Genomic DNA, 19,422 nt, shown 5'->3' with positions numbered 1-19,422 from the left:
TTATTATCGTATGTGTGTGTTTCCATGTGTTTGTCCTTTATGTCTACAGCAATCCTACCGTTGTCTTCCCCAGTTGACTTTCCTGAATCTATCTGGTTAAGAACGTCATACTCTATGTCAGTGTTCTGTGTTGGTTCTACTCCTTGTGAAACAAGTTTACTGAGGAATACTCGAGTAATACATCTCCCTGTGTGATCCAACTGTTGTACCACCTCTGGATTAGTGGTAACAAGCTGCTGTGCTCGTGCGACTAACGAGTTAAAATCCTGTGTGGCATTTGTGTTTGTATCCTGACTCAGCCGTACTTGCGAGGCGCTAGCCATGGAGCCGGGGCTTGCTGACAGTGTTTCAAACAATCATTTTGCTGCACTTTTCATAGGTCGTGGTCCCTCGTCATTCGCCATATATTAACATTACTAACAAGTTACACTCTTAATACTAGAGTTAGTATAAGCAAGGCAGCATTAAAAGAGGTTAGTTTGCATGCAATTTTTATATAAGCACTATGTCTATTTAATAGGTGTGATAGGTCTGGCTACACCCGTAAAACAAAATATTACGGAAAGGGTGGGCGGTGGGGTGATAAACTCGTAGCTCGCAGCAAGAGGTGGGAAACTTAAGGTGCCTCCACCATTGTTATGATTCAACTATAAGATGATCTCAATTCGTTACTATTCTAAGACAGGGTGATAGGGGGCTCACGACTAAGAATGAAAGACAATTCAATATAGAGACTTGATTTACTGTCAAGTACCTTTACAGTGTTAGCTGTCATCTACTTCCGACAATGATCGGGGACCTCGCTACCACACCTCGGCAGGTTCCTTACCCACGCTGTGCTGGGTCTGCTCGCGGCAGGTTCTCGACGACTGAATGCGGCGGCCGAGGACCACGGCGCTCCGTGATGCCGATGTCAGGACTTCAGCCGTCCAGTCGCCGGTGACCACAAGAAGCCCCTTCTCGACGGTGGCTGTCGTTTTATCCTTCTGTCCGCGTCCGTGTTGATGTTCCGTCGCTGTTTCGCTGGCGGTGTTGAAATTGCTGACCCCTCGTGTTTGACTCAGGGCGAGCCTCGAAGCCGCTTGCCAGAGTGCTCAGAGCGAGTCATAACAGTATGAATACAGACGTGACGCGTCACGTGTAAGCAAGGCGAGGCCGTCCAGCGTGATGTGAGGGGGGCGCACAGAGAAGCAGAAAGCAAAATTATAGGCCTAACAAAGTTACAGGGCGAACAGCTGTATTAAAACTAAGCAGGAGCAAACAAAGATTAAAAGGCAGATACACTAGCACCATGATCAGGAGATCCAAGAGTGTCATTTACAAATAAATGACAGTAAAAATACAACAAAACTAGGTCGATCAGCAAGGTGATATCAAACGAAGGCCTTTCCAAAGAAGCATCATGCAGTTAGGCTGCTTACGTTAATACTGTAAAACAAGCTACAGCAGGGAAGGGGCTGATAGCAAGTTACGTTAGTGTTGCCAGATAGCGACATGAAGTTAAGGGCAGCATCCCCGATACTGACCTAGTGTAATGTAGACGTGCACACCACAGCTGGACGACCAAGCATGACCACGAGCTTAGATACCCCGCTAGTACCTGAAGAGTAGAGTAGAGTGGCCCCTGAGACTCGAGAAACAGGAGCTTAAATAGCCAACACAGATGGCGCTGATGCAGTGGCGGAGAGGGGTTACCAAGGGGAAGGAGAGGGAAAGTGGAGGGGGAAAGCTACTACAACCGGACGGGTGGAGGGTAAGGAGGAGAAGAGGGAGGGATTGCTGGCCCATGCCGACGGCGAAGTGAAGCACATGCCAAATACCAAATAAGTAATTGTTTAAAAAAACTCATGAAATAACTTATTCTCATGCTCCATTATTGTTGGGTTTAGATTGAAAAATATGTCATGTGCATTGTTCTGTTATCAACTAATAAATTTAAATTATGATTTAACCCAACATTTGAACTTAAAAAACCCCATTGTAAATCAAATTTTAACTTTAAATAATACAGGCAATGAAATTTTCTATCTTCATGATTTTGACCCTTATAGCTAATAGGAAGGCAGATTTTTCGGGGAAGTCCCCATTGATACTTTTTGTGTGTTTTTTGAACTGTGTTTTATCTGACTAGTCATCACTCTGGCATTGCCATATAAGGTGCTGGTCAGTGGCTCAAAAATGTAACATTTTAATGCAGTTTAGAAGATTTTCTCATCTATAGTCTTGTCCTTCCTGTTTCCAACCTATTTTGTCAATCATTTAGAATATTTTGACAATGGACAGCAGCGTAGTCCTTCAGTGAGACTTGGTGTGCTCCATTTTCGCACGAGAACAATATCGTTCTCACACTGAACCGTGAGTTCAAGGCAGCAACAGGATTTAACCAGCATGTAATGTCACATTTAAAGTAAAGTAACGGACTCTGAATAGTTTATATTTAGCTATTTCTTTCTTGGCATTTATAGAGCTATTAGAAATGCTGTTAATCAAATTACCTGCTTAAACCAGATTGTTATTTTTTGTAGGTTATTTGTCTATTTTGTTATTTATATAACATTTTAAACTTGCTAGTATGTTATGCCTGAATTTTTAATCAGTGGGAAACATGGCAGGTGTTGCCATAAGCTGGAGGTTTTTATTATATTTATTACACTCCTCACCGATGCATTCCATCAATGCTTCCCCGAAGTCTACAAAATGTCCTGTCCTTTATGCCCTACACTAGATTTAAGCTAATCTGGCAATCTGAATCCTTGCTTAGTGTTTTCTTTCAGCTAGCAAGGTCTTTGAATATGAAAATTCATGTCTTAATATATTGTTGGAGCAGATGTAAAAAAGGCTATGTTGAAGTTTAATTTAGTTCAGTTGCTGACAGGAATGACGCATAAGTAGATTCCAAATGCTCAGATTATAAGGAATGCACTATTGTAATGAATTAACATGGTCTGTACACCTTAATTTCCTTAAAACGTCCTTACTTGGATTTTTATTGTCCTTAAATGCCCTTCAATTTTACCATGGTTCCTATAAACTTCCTTGATAAACATGTCTCGAATGGTGTAATCTTAACCTTTACTACAAAAAAACTATTACCATAACTTTCTCAACAAAATATCAACGGATTGTATTTGATTACAAACTTGATGTTCAAGCTATTGTATAATTGTATTGTGTCAGAGACTTGGGTATCGTGCTGAGTGACTGAGATGTAGTGCAGGTGGAATGTACTACTTGTAACGCGGAGTGATGGAGTGATGCGTGCGTGTCGGCGCAGGTGACGGGAGCCGCCGGGTGTGATCGCACGTGCTGGGCTCCCGGCCGGCCATGCCACGGGGACGCAAGCCGCGCCTGCTAGAGGGCTCCGTCACCGTGCACGAGATCACCATCAATGGACTCGGTGAGTTGTCTGTGTTTAGCTGTGCTTAGTTTTTTTTAAAGGTTGTAATGGATTATATCCAAATTTCTTATTACAATCATTTATTAGCTCATTTTTTGTTGTTATTTTACTGACTTGTACTTTATCACATTTGCTGTGAATATATGTAATGTGGTTTTTGGTTTTCACCAGATTATGGAAGTGTTATAAGACTGTGATCTCTGTTGATTCTAAGAGTTTTGTTTTGTCCTTTTGATTTTATTCTATGTATAGACCTTTATTTTTGTTGACTCTTGCTAGGCATTGTTAATGTCCACTTTTAAATTAATTTGATAGTATCGTTATTTTTTGCAAGCGGAAAACAAGCATATGTAGGGTTTTTCAGAGATTTTCCAGTTTCCCATCCCATCAGCGCTCGGTTCTTGTCTCATTGTCTCTAATGATCCTGATGTGGACAAGACCATAGACCAGCATGGCACAACAAACTTACGGCAACATGTTTTTTTTTACAAACATATTAATAACCCAATAAGTCATGTAAATAGCTGCAGTGAAATAGGTGACCTAGTGTAATGACAGTGATGTTTCTTTGATGGAATTTCTTTTACAGTCACGTGCAAGTTCACTGTGAATCATTTTAGGTAAATGTTTTCCAAACTACCGTTTAATGTTTATTGTTTATATTACACTGCGGTACAGAACTTATCACACAAAGCTAGTTAAATTATCTTTCTAGTGGTGTGTATATGTTTGTATATTTAAATGTGTGTGTATATTATAACTTACTGTTACGATTTACTGCAGGTTCGTAAAGGATAGCCCAATTAAAGATTTTTATCACACACAGTTTTATTTATTGCCACTACTTATGTCACTTACAAAAAATCTTCTAAAATGGCAAATAATTAATTACACTTAAAGAAAAGTCTATTCCCCAGTGACTCGTTTCGCACACCTCGCTGGGCCGCACTTCTGGCGCAACTCTCGCCGCAGCACCCCTCGCGGGTCTCCGGTGCGGGACTCCGCCGCCGCTGACGCACTTCCCCTTCGCCGAGGATCCGCTCGACTCCTCGCTCGCGACCACGCTCGGGACTCCACCGCGCCCGCGACTCTATCGCCCGGAAACTCTGCCGCGGGAGAACTCCCGACTGAACCTCCGAACTCACTCTCCTCTGACATCCTCGGGCATATATATAGGCCCCGTCGCAATTCCAGAACTCACGAGAGCGGCCGGGGCCTGTCGCGTCATCGCGAGCCGTCCCGACAGCCGAAATCTCTCGAAACACGTGTCGGCGGCTCGCGTAACTCCGCAGCTGTCAGGTTTCAGATGTCAAACTAACAGTGCCGCGCGGGGGGGGGGGGGGGGGGGGGGGGGGGAGGAGGTCTGGAGGGAGATAAAGCGGCGACCCAGGTGCGCACTGCACATCTCATGTTACGGCGGCATGTGATGCAGCCCAGCTAGCTCTGCACCTGCGCGTGGCGTGGCCTTGCTCACGTTCGTAACAATACATAGAAGGAGTATAAAATATGTATTGTCTTTCGCTGTATCGCAATCAGTAATGAATTGTTCTAAAGTTTAATCAAACAAACGTATTGGTTTTTTATGTAGTGGATGAAAATTACAGTGACAACCGTGTGCATTATTTGCAGGAAAACACTGCAGTTTGCGTATGATTGTTTTAGTGTGTTTTAGTTGTAATGTTGGCAGACAGGAAAAATGCCTTGTCAGGGGGTGGTTGAGTCGGCCGTGTGTTGCAGACGACCCCACGTACGTGCAGCTGGAGGGCAGCATGGACGAGGAGGTGTCCGCGGACCAGACCAGCTCCCAGGTGATGACGCTCAGTCCGGCCACCATTCACCTCCTGGACCACGAGTATGGGCAGACTCCGCAGCACCAGATCATCAAGCGGCCGACGTCGGCACCCCTGCGCACCGAGGTAGTTCAGTTCCTGTCCCTCAATTTGAGCATTGAATCAGGGCATTGTTTCAAATAGCACAATTTAAGATTAACAATTGTTTTTCATTTACGTAGATTTTTTATTTCAGTGCACGCACAATGCAGAGAATTAACGTGATGAGTTAATAAACTATAGGATATATTTTTATTTAATAGCTATTAATTGCCTTTTATCACCTATTTACGTGAGCCCTTTAAAAATGGTATAATGAATTATATTACACTGAAGTATTGGCAATGCCCGTGGTGTTCAGCCATATTTATATTATGCTCTGGTGAGAGAGGCCAAAAGCTTTCAGAGTAAGTTCTCTTGTCTACCAGGATGTGCTAGTGATTGAAAGTCGTGTGCTTAGTGATTTAAGTGTACGGTTGTCAAACAGTCATTAAGTAAACAACAGAGATGGAATTATGTTAAACTGTTAAATAATTTTTCGTTATAAATTAAAATGTAAAGTTATGCTTATTTAGTCTTATTAGATATTGAAACAAAGAATCTATATTAACAACATAATTATTTTCAAACTAATAAAATGTTTTTCATGCCTACTTCATTAAGAAATGTTAAATCAAAGATTTGTTGTGTTAAAAGTGGTGCCCATGAATTTTATTAAAATGTTTATTCTCAAAATTTAAATTAAGTTTTTATATAAATTTATTTTAACTTTATTTGAACATATAATAAAAACTGTAAACTCATTGAGGATTGTCTTGATTGATATTGTTGTCCACATACACCTTACAGTAGAACCTCGATGATACATTCCCGTTTCATACATTTTCCCGTGTCATACGCCGATTAATTTTGGTCCCGCCGAAAGTACTATATTTACAATGGTTTACTTTCCCGGAACATACACTTATAAAATCATTAATTTCCTGTTTCATACGTTTTTACGAAGCGGAAAAGTCCTATAAATTCACAATTTTTTTTGTTATATTCCTCCTGATAAAATACGTTTAATGCTTTTATTTTAAAAAAACCTTCATTGTTTACCTTTGCAAACGTAAGAAAATAACTTTATCGCACCATAGATATAGATAGTATCAGGAAGACTGTGCACTTAGCTAGTAGCATCTATAGCCAGCACCAAGCGAGACTAGTGGCGCTGTAACCAGTCCAACTGTTTACAGTTACATTATTATTATTTTTATTATTATTGTAACATTAATTGTAGTGGTGCACCGATATGACTTTACCGATTACCGATTATGAGAGCAATAATCGGCAGATACCGATTCAGTTACCGATTATAATGAACAAATTTTTTGAAGTGTAATAATGCACACAAATTTTTTTATTCCCATGTGAATTTAATAACAAGATTAGGTTAAATTGTGAATACAGTTATAATAACAGTATAAAAATATATAAAATACACTATTAAGTCATTGCAAAGTGTAAATTAAATTAACTTATATTTTTATTTGTTATTGTAAACAACTTGAACTACAGTCTAATAATTGTAATTTACAGTGGGTAAGTTTTTGTTGCGGAAAACTAGCATTATTATCGACTATCACATAAGGTTGCATCGAGAAATTACCGTTTAACAATGTAAACATGTTGCTATATTTTGTTCACTTGAGTTTATTCACTTTTTTTCTCCCTAGTCGCCATCTCACTATAATTATATAAAAATAACTCAAAACCAATTCTAGCAGATGTGATTTTATTTATGTTGACTGAATATATAAAATTATAAATACTTTTTCACTTTTCACGTCATATACAAATAACACAACGGATAATGTTACCAAAGACGCCCATAACGAGTTTGTAAATCCAGTGATAAACTCTGAAAGGTATCGGGACCACGATTTTGAACCGCTACTACGATTTGAAAAGATTGACTGTCATAGAATGCACTGCAACTGCTTGTGGTATTTTGATTGCGTGCCATCTATTTTACGTCTCTGGCTATATGTAATGTACAAGGCCACTAAACAAAAGACAGAACAAAAGACGAAACGTAAATAAACGTGTCGGAAAAATGTATTTTTTATTGTTCGAGGCAATGAGATTTATTAAACTTAACGAAATATCTGTAATCTTGATATGACGGAGTTAGATGAATTTTGTAATATATACAAATATTACCGTATTTCGTCCTAAAATGTGTAACAAAATATTACACGGTAAAAACCTACTTAATTACGCCGGGAAGTAGATAATCGGCAAAGTAATCGGTAAGATAATCGCCGATTACGATTCATTGGTAAGTACCCATAATCGCCGATTACGATTCATCGGTATCCGCATCGGTGCACCACTAATTAATTGTATATTTCATGAGCCAATATTATGTATTTAATTATTTTATTGTAAAGAGGACAACCAAAGTATAACAGATATTACACATCTGATTGCCAGAGACAACACACTTTTAACTTCAGGGTCTTCTAAGCATTATTCTTTGGAAACTTTATTCATTTGGTCTTTGTTCGATACTCTTACACGCTAACATCCAAGTTTTATTTCACTATGCAGTTAATTTGGTTTGCTGATAGCTATAGCTCCTTGGTTGCTAGGGACTAAAAGTAAATAGTTAGAAGGAGGAAGGAAAAGAGACGCCATCGCCATCTTGCAGCGGGAAGACGTTTCTCGGGCTGGGGCGAACCAAAGCCTTGGTTGCCGCCCGAGGAATAGAAGATTCGCGTCATCCGCGGTCGTGTACTATCTAGAATTCTCCATTCTACGAGTTGGGAGAATAGTATCTAGACTGAATAAGTCTTAGATAGGGAGTATCGGCGACATCGAGTGCCAACTTCCGCGTCGGTCCCGTTTCGTCCCGTAGTGGTTCCGGACGACTGATGTCAGCGCCAGCTACGATCGGCCACGACGATTGGTGAGACCAATCCAAATTAAACCAGACTTTTTAGGACGAGAGGGAAGTCGATTCTTCAGCCAGACACCCGGCTACCTCAGATCTTCTGTAGTTCGCCAATTACAGCGTACAGCGTCCATTGTTCCAGCGTAGCAGCAGACCACCTGGAGGTCCTGTGAAGAGAGCCTCAAGCCTCCGACTACGGATAGCTAGACCCGGCATGGTATTCAATGTGTTCCAGTGACGTCATTTGCATTTAATTACAGACACCTAGGTTTGAACAGAAGTTAACATACAAAATATATTATTTTGGTTGTCCTCGCGTAATTACATGTTAACAGTAACTTCACGCCCATATTCAAGAACCCATTAAAATCCTATGTTTTCCGGCTATTACTATTTCATTTATAACAAACGTCAGTTAATTATATAAATGACCTGAACATAAGTAATGCAAATTTCCACTAGTCACACAACAATACCAAATTTCCTTTTAATAATTACTCTCTGGACAGTAACACAGTGCAGTGACGTGCTAGCTGGATTATCAGTCTGGGTAGTCAATCCAGTAGCAGCGTTCCTGATCTACTGCGAAGAGAATAGGCACCAAAACCCCGCGAGAACACACCAAATAAGTTAGAGAGTGGTGAACACACCATATAAGTTAGAGTGGCTACCACAACTTGGGGCCAACGTATACTACGAAGAATAAGCCATAGCGCAAACTAGCAATGATTATGAAAATGGTGCACACGCTTTGTGCATTCATTAATCTTTGAACTGAATATACCCGTTTGTTATTGTTTTCTTACAATCGGATTGTTTTGTATTTTACGTTTCTCAAGTTAAAATTTTATTGAAAAATGTTCTGTTGCATAAAGTTGTTTGTAAAATGAAACAAACAAGCAAAAATTTCTGATTTTCTTTTTACATTAGCCTAATTTTTTTTATTTCTAATTTAGGCTTGGTGACTTCCCCTCCCCCCCCCCCCCTCCCCCCTCCAAGAAGGACTGCTTTACTTGATTATGGATTGTCTTTTACATTTCTGGTAGTTTTATTATATGTATATATAATGATGAATTCATATCTTTCATTAATATAATGCAATTATTTACACATTATGTATTTAAGTTTAATCTGACATTGTGCTGGTATGATAGATTGAAAAAATTTTTTATTATTGCCATTCCCTTTTCATACACTTTCCCACATCATACACCATTTTTGTGCCCTCTGTTGAAAAGTGTATGACAAGGGTTCTACTGTATTTGTCTGCCACATAAGTGACTTTAAACACAAAAACCCATGATCAGCTATACCAGAACACTCCATGGAAACAAACATATCATTGATTTCGACCAATTCTACACCATAGCCAACATCCAACAATACAAGAAAAATTACCTTTGATAATTAGTAGAAATATTAAAACACCCAGCAAACATAAATAAAAACGATGGCTAAAAATTAAGCAGAATATGGGATCCACTCTTCAGAAAACCTCAAAACTTAGCTCTGCTTCTAAAGACAAGTCGCCTCTGGTTGGCCAAACAGCTTAGCCAATCAAAGAAGCCCATCTCCGATTCGCTAAACTAACAGGCCAACCAGACAAAAGGAAGACTGTGATTGGCCCACAGCTGCAGCCAATCGGGAAACATTCCTCTCAGGCGAGAGTATTAAAGGCAGAAGAACTTGTAATAACCTCAGTAGGTAACTACTCTGATGATGACGACTGCATCGTCGACTGAAACATCAGTGATATATTTGCCTTGGACGCTGCTACAACCCAGAAGCCAAGCTATTTAAGACAATGGCCGCGAAAGCCTGCGATCTTTATTTACTTTTTAGTGCACATTTTTAATCACAAAATTGTTTAACTTTATTTACCACTATTTATTATATGTTATTGCATGAAGTCATAGCATTTTCCTTGGCAGTTGTAAACAACCTTTTTACATATGGCTATGAACCAAAAATTTTGTGACGTGAGCAAGAAAATTGTGTTGAAGCCAAGATAGTGTCTTTGGATTCCATATCTCTCACTACTAAACTTTAATTTATTATGCACCAAAACATTAGATTAATGGGTCCTTTTTAAAATATGTTTCTAAACCAAAGTAACAAATTCCTTTAAATATGGTGTCTTTGTGTATATTTGGTGACACTCGTTTTAATACATTAGAAATTTTTGTAAAGCCAGTTAGCAGTTCTGAATTTCCAAACATTGCAACAGATATGTTTGTAACTTTTTTGGTTCCTAAATTAAACAATTGGTTGAAAGTGTTTGTGTTTGTTTAGTAGAAATGTTTCTGAAAAATATAATAATAATTAAATTTTAAAACATGATTGTACACAAAGTCCAAAAAAAAAAGTTTGTGTAAGAAACTTAAATCATAAAAAGTGGACATTTGAGATGCTGCAATATGCATGTCTCTTGCTCGTGAACTGAAGATCATGTTCCATTTTGAACACAATTATTAGATTCAAGATTTTGTGGTGTTATTTTAAGACAAATTTCGGTGTAAAGAAACAAAGATTTCGGTGTTATATGGTTTTATTTTTTTGCTCAAAATACCCACGGCAAAATTTTCTTGCTTTTCTGTATGACATGCAAATTTATTGAAACAAATATTAATAAACACTAATACCTCATGATCTAATTACAATTAAGTTCATTTGCCAATTCATAGGTAATTAAGTTTATTTGCAAATTCATAAATTCAAACTTTTAAATAACTACTAAAAAATTTACGACTTAATTACAATCACATACACTACAAAATAACACAATTAAGCACTTCCAAAGTTACTATTAAGACGGTTTTATTGAAATGCTATCATAGTTAAATTTTCTGCATTTTCTGGAGTGAGACGTTGTCTTCTGTCACTAACTACCAGTGAGTACCTGGAAAATGAACGTTCTGCATCAACATTTGATTTTGGGAACCAGATTGCCCTTAAACTGGCTTGAGCAAATTCACTGTAGTCCCCTTTAAGGGAGCAAAGTACCTATGCAACATCAATTTGGCTTGTTTCTGGCAATGAAAGTTCATCCTAAATTATTTTTTTGAAAGCAACATAGCCATGTATGAATGTATCAATGGGAAGATGGGAAACAGAATGCAAGTTATGCAGAGACTTCTGTAGGTTTGCATCTTCTATGCTAACCCTACTCACATTTCTTGGGTTGAACAGCAAATTAATGGCATTAAAGACTCTTAGACAAGGATGCCGTTTAACAGATGAGTTTTGCCTCAAACGCTTCTCACTCGCGACATGTTTCACAAGCGTATCGCGTCTCTCGTAGTCTAGCATGCAGTTACAGAATTTGCACATTAAAATTTTATCACTGAAATAAAATCCTTCGCTGGAAAATTCTTTCGATCGGTCACTGGTAGAAACCTTCGTTTTAGGCATTATCAAAAAATTTTAATCACATAGGAAGAATTTAACCTCTTAATACGCAAAAACTTGCCGTGCTGGAAAGATCAAAACAATGGAGAATAGATGCGAATACAAACGCATACCGAATACCAACATACGCACGTGAAAATTAATACAGACATAAACATGTACTATTTATTATTTACAATCGTTACGTTAAACAGGGTTAATTTTATTTTCGTACCCTACGTACTTTATTTTAAATAAACAGTAAAAGCAATGCGCTTTAGTGTGTAATATTTTAATGATTCAAAACGTAATCTTAGAAAAACATATTTTGGACGTTTGTTATATTTGTATTTACAGAAAGTGAACGGCGGCCATTGTATCATAGTTATGGTACACAAGATTACCGTTTAAAGAAAATGTTAGGTTAATTCCGAGACTTCATTTTAAAATCTATAATGAATCACCGTCGCATATAATATATATGGCTGCTAGTTACTGTCAGAAATATTTGATTGTGCTGAAGATAGTGAATTGTCCTTACAGAATGAAAAAAAAAAACGTAAATAATAAGGATAGACGAAATTTCGTGACATATCGTGGATTACGCACAATTTTGTTTTATTTCGTGTTTTCAAGCGGTTTTCGGTGTTATTTAGTTTTATCGCGCATTACCATATAATCGTGCCTCTAACAATTATGAAGAACTTCAAAAGACTGAATGGATTGGTTTTCTCTGTGTGAGGTACTAGTTATTGTATAAAAATGTATCTCAGACTTTTTTAGTGTGGTGTATATTTGCTTATTTTTGTCTCCATCATAGTAAGATGATAAATAAAATTTTTAACACTTTTTTTTACATTTTACCTTTTCAAAGATTTTTTTCATGGTTCTTTGAAATGTGTAAACAATAAGTTTTACTGTACCTGGGGAAACATCTTAACAGGAATTTGCTGTATTCAGCAATTAAATCAATTGTGTACATTAGAATGCAGTTCATAAATCTAGATAATTTTGTAAAAAAGTGAGTTGAAAATGTGTTATAGGAGATAAGTAAATACCGCAGCACCTGGATGTGTGCTGTGTGCTGTGTGTTGAAAGGGGGTGAAGCGTCGGCTGAACATGGACATCTCTCCACGCAGTGACCAGAGCTTCAAGACCCCTCGCTCCAGCCAGAAGATGCGGCAGGTGTCTCCTTCCAGCAGCCTTTCTCTCGGCTCTAGTCCCGCTTCTAAAAGTGAGTTACAAACCTATATTAACGTAAACATAAAGTACCAGAATTAAGTGGAAATTCTCTGTAAATATGTTTGTAATATTGCAGAGTGGGTACATGGCAGTCATAAATAAATAACTAAAAAGTGTAAATAATTGAGTTAATAGTAATAATTTGAGTTAATTAATCACTATTTCACCTGTAAGGCTTTTTGTGTTGTTTTGCTGTTATCATGTAATTTAATAAGGTTAACCCTATTTTGTGGTATTTTGCTTTGTGGGAAACTGCCCTGCCTCTATTAATTAATAATTAATAGATTTGAGCCAACACAATAAAGAACAACATTTTTCCTTTGAAATTGTATGAAAATTTGTTAAATTTATTACTTCATATATTTCCTGTTCCTGCGCTATTTCCAGCAGGAAATTGTTTCTTCACCTGAAATTTTCCCAAACCTAAATTCTCTATCCTGCCCAGCTCTAGACATTGTCGTTCACCTCGTCACAATTAATAATGTAATTGTTTTAAAGTTTGATCAAGTATATATATTTTTATATTACATACTGGCAGCATTGGTTGTATATAATTGATGAACTTAACAGTGCAAACTGTGTATTGTGCTGGAAAAGATTTTATGGTCATTTTGATATGTTATGTATGCAGGGTGTCTACCGACCCTGGAAAACCTGGAAAATCAGGGAATTTTTTAGTGATGGGTCGATTCCGATTCCGGAATCGGTCGGTCCCACCGATTCCAGTATAATCGTGGGATTCAGAATACAATGGTTTTGGAATCGACAATGACCGATTCCTGCATTGTTTTTAAGTTTACAAAATACATCTCCTACACAACGTAAGAAAATACTAAAATGAATGCTAATATAATTTTTAAACTACATAATACAATATTTTTTACGGAACTGATTTACGAATTACGGTAATTAACGTATTTATTTACTTGCACCGCCATTTTCCCTATAGTACAAATGCAGTATCTACTTTCCCGCTTTAAACGAAAGCATTTTTCGGAAATTTCGTTGCAGCAGCACTGCATTTAATAGTAAACCTTAAAATAACTGGACAAAACCATAAATGTTTGAAGAAAATTATGTAAATGTAAACGGCAAGTAAAATAACGTAAACGTTAACTATTTGATCATGGCAGCTACATTTGCCATTGTAAACAACCTAATTTTTTGTTTGTGCTACCGGCCATGGTAAACCATACGGCCATGAACCGAATCTTTGGTGACGTGAACGTGAAAATTAAGATGTTTCACATCTCTGCACTTTAAACTTAAAGAATTAAATGAAATAATTTTTGAACGAGATTTTACCCAAATTTACAGTGGATTACTGCGACCATATTAAAATAAGTTTAAAAGCAACATTACCAAATTGCTGTAAATCGGCGTTCTTGTGCGTGTTCAGCGATGCTCTTTTTACATTAGATATATTTTGGAAAGGCAGTTGGCTAATCTGAATTTCCAAACATTGCTGCTGAAACGTTCGTAAATTTTTATTACCAAACATAAACAATCTTTTGAAAGTAGTTGTGTTTAACAGAATTGTTTCCGATAAATTTTTGAAATGAATTAAATGTTAACACGCAATTTTTTGAAGAGTTTAATTATTTTTTGTAAGGAAATCTCACCATAAAATGTGGAAATTTTGAGATGCTAAAACATGCACAGAATGTTCTTAGTCAAGAACCGAAAATTTATTTTCTCTTTACGGTTGTGAAGAACTGCAAGACTGGATGGATTTTTTCTTTTCACCAAGTGAGATAATTAAGTTCTAGATAATATATTAAAACTTAAGCATCTCTGACATTTTATTTTAGTGTGGTGCATATTTGTTTCTTGTCATTTCCATCATAATGAGATAATAAAGTTTTATTTTTACATTTCCCCCTTTTTATTTTTTTTCGCCCAGGTCCCTTGAAATATGTATCAATGAGGTTATATTGTCATTTTATTTGGATCATTATTTACTTGCGCTTGAAAATAAAATTCTTAACCTAAACGTACAAACCTTTTTTTACCATTAATTAATTGAGTTGATAATGTAAGGTATCAAAAGTTGGTTAAGTTATAACATTATTTACAAAATACGTCATAAGACATCTTTGATTATTGGCAGTGTTTGAACACGTGTTTCGTCTAACTATATGCAAGGCTAAAAGGCCAAATTGTGCTAGAAATTCAAGGTAGCATAACTTGATGGTAATGAACATACTTTTTAACATTATATAAGCTGTATATAATGTTAATTTCTGCACAGAAAATGAAACACAATTATATCAATAATATATATTATATATAATGATGCAATTATAAATAATATATATATTATATATTCAGTCAAACCTCTATCTATCGAACTCGCATGTATCGATTGTCCGTGTTTATCGTATACTTTCTACGGTCCCGGCAATATTGCCATACAACTAAGGTTAAAAAAGTCCGCTTGTACCGATGTTGGAATTATCGTTTTTTCCGCATTGATCGTACAAAATATGTGGTCCCGTCACTATAAATTATAATAGATGATCGTTTAACCATAAAGATTTTGCAGAAATAACAATTTCTTAGAAAGAAACCGTCATAAAAACAGTAACGATAGTATACAGTAGTAAAAATCACCTTAAATCTGCAGCCAAGTAATGGAGCACGTAAATATGAAGAAAAGACAAATGAACAACACCTTACGAAGAAATATGGATGATGTACCATAACTACAGTACAAACCCAATTGTTATCCTAAGATAATTACCATAAAAAGAACTAAAGATTCTTTGTCGATATCATAATTACTACAGAAGCACGATAGCTACCACATTTGCACTACAGTTACCGTAACAACCGAGAAGTATATTTACCGTGACGGTAATGTATTTATTTATGACATATTAAAATTAAAGAACATTATTGAAAAAAAGGATGTTAAATTTTTATATGTACGTTTGGCACATGTTGCAAAGAAATAATGTGATCTGAAAGAATGCAGTACTACTACGAAAAGTGAAATGGGTAATCGTGGATTTTTAGGTTATGGCAGTCTCTCTCGTTTTTCAGTAATATCGGCCGAAAATTAACAAGCGTATCGGAAGTCGGCAGAAATGCCGATTCAACTAAATATTGGCAAAATCGGCTTCTTCAGTACAGCTCTACATTTGAAGACATGAGTAAACATATTTCAGACTTCAGGATATTGAAAATGACTTTAATTGGCATGTAGATTTATTGTGTGTATGTTTTTTTTTTTTGGAAGTGTAAATTGAATTAAGTAAAAAATACTTTCATTTGTATTTATTTTTCAACTGATTTAACTTTAAAGACAAGTAACTGATATATTTCTGACACTAATTTTGAGGTTGGAATATTATGTTTTTAAAAATTCTTAGAGTGAAGTCCACATCTATTGAATGTCCGCATCTACTGAATTTTTTTGTTGGTCCCCTGAAAAACGATAGATAGAGGTTTGACTGTAATTATGCAATTATATTTTTAAAATCATAAACAACCTTTTTTTTTTTCTGAGTATATTATTCTGTTGAACATTGTCAGCTAAAAATTAAGGAATCGGAATCGGATTCGAAGAATCGACCCTTTAATTTAAGAATCGAAAATGGAATCGGAATCGGTATATTTTAGGAATCGGCCCAACACTAGAATTTTTGTTTGGTAGGTTGTAGTTGGCAATACGTTTTTTGTTTATTAATCAGCTTGCATTGACGTAGCATCAAGTGTATCCCCTCTCATTTTTATTTTTGAATGGCAAATAACGAACAGTTCCCATGTCCATTTTCTTTTATTTACCATCGGATTCGGAAGTGGCGTTAAATCACGTGATACAAACGGGTTCAAGCTGGTTTGTTGTCCTGCTGACGTGACGTGCTGCAGCATGTGCTTCCCACGTTCGGATTATACCGGCGGGTGCATTTAATTTTAATTATCTATGGATGGCCTCAACGTAAACTGGGCGTTTTCGTTAGCTTTGAAAATACGTATCACAGACACTTTTAGTGAAGATTTACCATCATTGCTAGAAATTGGTAGCTGTGGGCTTCGTATGGTCCATGGTGCTTTCAAAACTGGAATTTCTGCTACACAATGGGACGGTGTTAGTTTTTTGAGGCACAGTTACTATTTGTTTAAGCATGTACCTGCAAGGAGGAGAGATTACATTAGAATAACTGGATCAGAGCTTTTCCCAAGAAATTTTGTGCAATCAGATGGAATACTGCAGTTGCTGAGCATGCCATGAAAACGTTACCCCACCTAAAGAAATTTGTTAGTGAAGTTTCTATTTCATCTGTCTCTTTCAATGTAATGAAAAGTACTCTTGAAGATAATCTTATAGAAGTAAAATTGACATTCTTCCACTCTTTGGCATCAGAGCTGGAATTGTTTCTTACAATGTTCCAAAGTGAAGCACCCATGGCACCTTTTCTTTATGATTCACTGGTAGACATTTTATTAGCTTTGGCTGGAAAGTTTTTGAAACTAGAGGTACTGAAGATCTTTAGGGAGAAACGCAATGCATCTCGATTGGCTGTTGATAACCAGGAAAATCTATTAACTGCTAACAATATCAAGTTGGGTTATGCAGTACGCTATGACATCAAGAAAGAGAAAGTACCAGAAAAGTCTGTCCTGTTACTGAAAAATGAGGTTAGGACTTGTCTAAAGGTTATGGTAAAAAAAGTCAAGACAAAAGTCCCCTGAAGTACAAACTTACCAAGGGAATTTCCTGCTTATGTCCATCTGTGGCTTTAAATTCGGGTGTGAGGAAACAGCGTTTGAAGTGCAGTTTAGAATGTTGTCTTCAAAACAGGTGGCTATCAGGACAAGATCCTGATAACATTGAGCAATAATATGAGTTGGTATGTTCCTCGCAAGATTCTGAAGCACTGTTCTCATCTTTTTCTCGAGAAGACGGGTGCCTTGATCACTTGTGGATGCTCATTCTTAAGGCTCATACAGTAGCTGCCAAATCAGACCTAAAGTTTGTGAGGATGATGTAAGTACTTTCCCATGGAAATGCATCATTGGAAAGAGGATTTTCAGTGAATTCTAATCTGCTAACTGAAAACTTGCAGGAAGAAACACTGATTGCACAAAGACAAGTGTACGACTTGGTTCAATGTTCTGGAGGTGTAGAGCATGTTGATATCACCAAGTCCATGTTACAGTATGTTATAAATGCTAATTGTAGGTGTAAGGAAGCCCTGCAAACAAAACAAAAAGAAAAGGAAGCTACAGACAAGAAGAAGGCAGAAAAAAGAAGAGTTGAAGAGGAGATCAAGGCATTGCAGTTGAAGAAGGCTCCAATGTTGGATTTGGCTCATTCTGAAGCAAGTGCAATAGACGCAAAAGTTGATTCACTGCAAAATTGATGGAAGCTTCCTTTTACTAATGTTTTTGCAAAAGTAAGTGTGAAATATTTGTAGCAGCATGTTTTATTTGTCATCAAATGAGTCACTTTGGCCTCGTCTGGAAGAAGGTAATTTTTTTTACTAATTTAAGTGAGTTGAAATACTTTGATACCCATCAATGTACTGCTATGAGTTTTTTTTTTTTTTTTTTTTCAGTTTCGTGGAATGTCGTAATTGTGTTACAGAAAACCTGGAAAATTCCATTTTATACCTGGAACCCCTGGAAAAATCAGGGAATTTCATTTACTAGATCTGGTAGACACCCTGTGTATGTTTTTGTTGAGTATTTGTAGTTAGTTATATATATTATTTGTGTTATCTTACAAGATTGATGAGACAGGGAAATAAATATTTGGCTGGAAAAGTAATACAAGAAAAATTCAGGGAAATCATCTAAAGTATTATTTATGAGCTGTTAGAAGTCATGCAAGTAATGATTGTAATAAACACATGTTCTTTTTTACTGCTATGGGATACCACTTGGTAAATATCTTATATCAAAGTAGTATCGTAAAACAAAATATAAGAATGTTTTTGAGAAAAATTAATAGGAATATCCGTTAAATCAAAATGTGTCATAAATATAAAATAACCTACTTACGGTGTGAGATCATGCCTTAATGTTGTACTGTTTCTTCAAGTACTACTTGTTAACAGGGAAATCTCATTAACAGGGAAAACTTATTGAAAGGGTAAAATAGTATGTATTTATAAATCAAAAATGCTGATGTTTAAACTTATTAAGAAATTAATTTTGTTAGAAGGTTTTTCTGAACTGGCGTAAAGCAAAGCAGTGTGTCAGTGCCTTGAAGTACTCGTGTGCTTGCAGCCAAGTCTGTCGAGAGGACTCGCTATGACACCTCGCTGGGCCTGCTCACCAAGAAGTTTGTGAACCTGTTGCATTCCTCTCCAAATGGCGTGGTTGATCTCAACGAAGCTTCAGAATTCCTGGAAGTACAAAAACGGAGGATATACGATATCACCAACGTCCTGGAAGGGATTGGAATCTTGGAGAAGAAGTCCAAAAATAACATTCAATGGCGGTGAGGAGTACAACTGTTCTTACTTTTTTTACATTGCACCAATACAATACAGCAGCATTATTTTCCTGCCTTCCTTTCTTTATTGTTTGCTTAAATTAAACAAGTTATGTCTTGTAATTCTATATTCAATATGTAAAAACATACTTTACACCTGCCACTCGATGTAAAGCCCTAATTC

General features: G+C 36.7%; 1 protein-coding gene across 6 annotated transcripts in view; it reads left to right on the top strand.

Annotated features, from left to right (window-relative positions):
* The window catches only part of LOC134537954 (transcription factor E2F6-like), a 157,084-nt gene that overhangs the window by 24,404 nt on the left and 113,258 nt on the right, over positions 1-19,422 (top strand). For all 6 annotated transcript variants that reach the window (XM_063378972.1, XM_063378968.1, XM_063378970.1 and 3 more), the window contains exons 2-5: positions 3,275-3,397; positions 5,135-5,313; positions 12,650-12,785; positions 19,031-19,244. In XM_063378972.1, coding sequence (XP_063235042.1) covers positions 3,325-3,397; positions 5,135-5,313; positions 12,650-12,785; positions 19,031-19,244 — 602 coding nt within the window. In that variant the 5' untranslated portion in view covers positions 3,275-3,324. The remainder of the gene's footprint in view (positions 1-3,274; positions 3,398-5,134; positions 5,314-12,649; positions 12,786-19,030; positions 19,245-19,422) is intronic.

The sequence above is a fragment of the Bacillus rossius genome, chromosome 12 (genome assembly GCF_032445375.1).
Source record: "Bacillus rossius redtenbacheri isolate Brsri chromosome 12, Brsri_v3, whole genome shotgun sequence".
NCBI classification, from domain to species: Eukaryota; Metazoa; Arthropoda; class Insecta; order Phasmatodea; family Bacillidae; genus Bacillus; species Bacillus rossius.
This window is presented reverse-complemented; position numbering and strand designations above follow the sequence as displayed.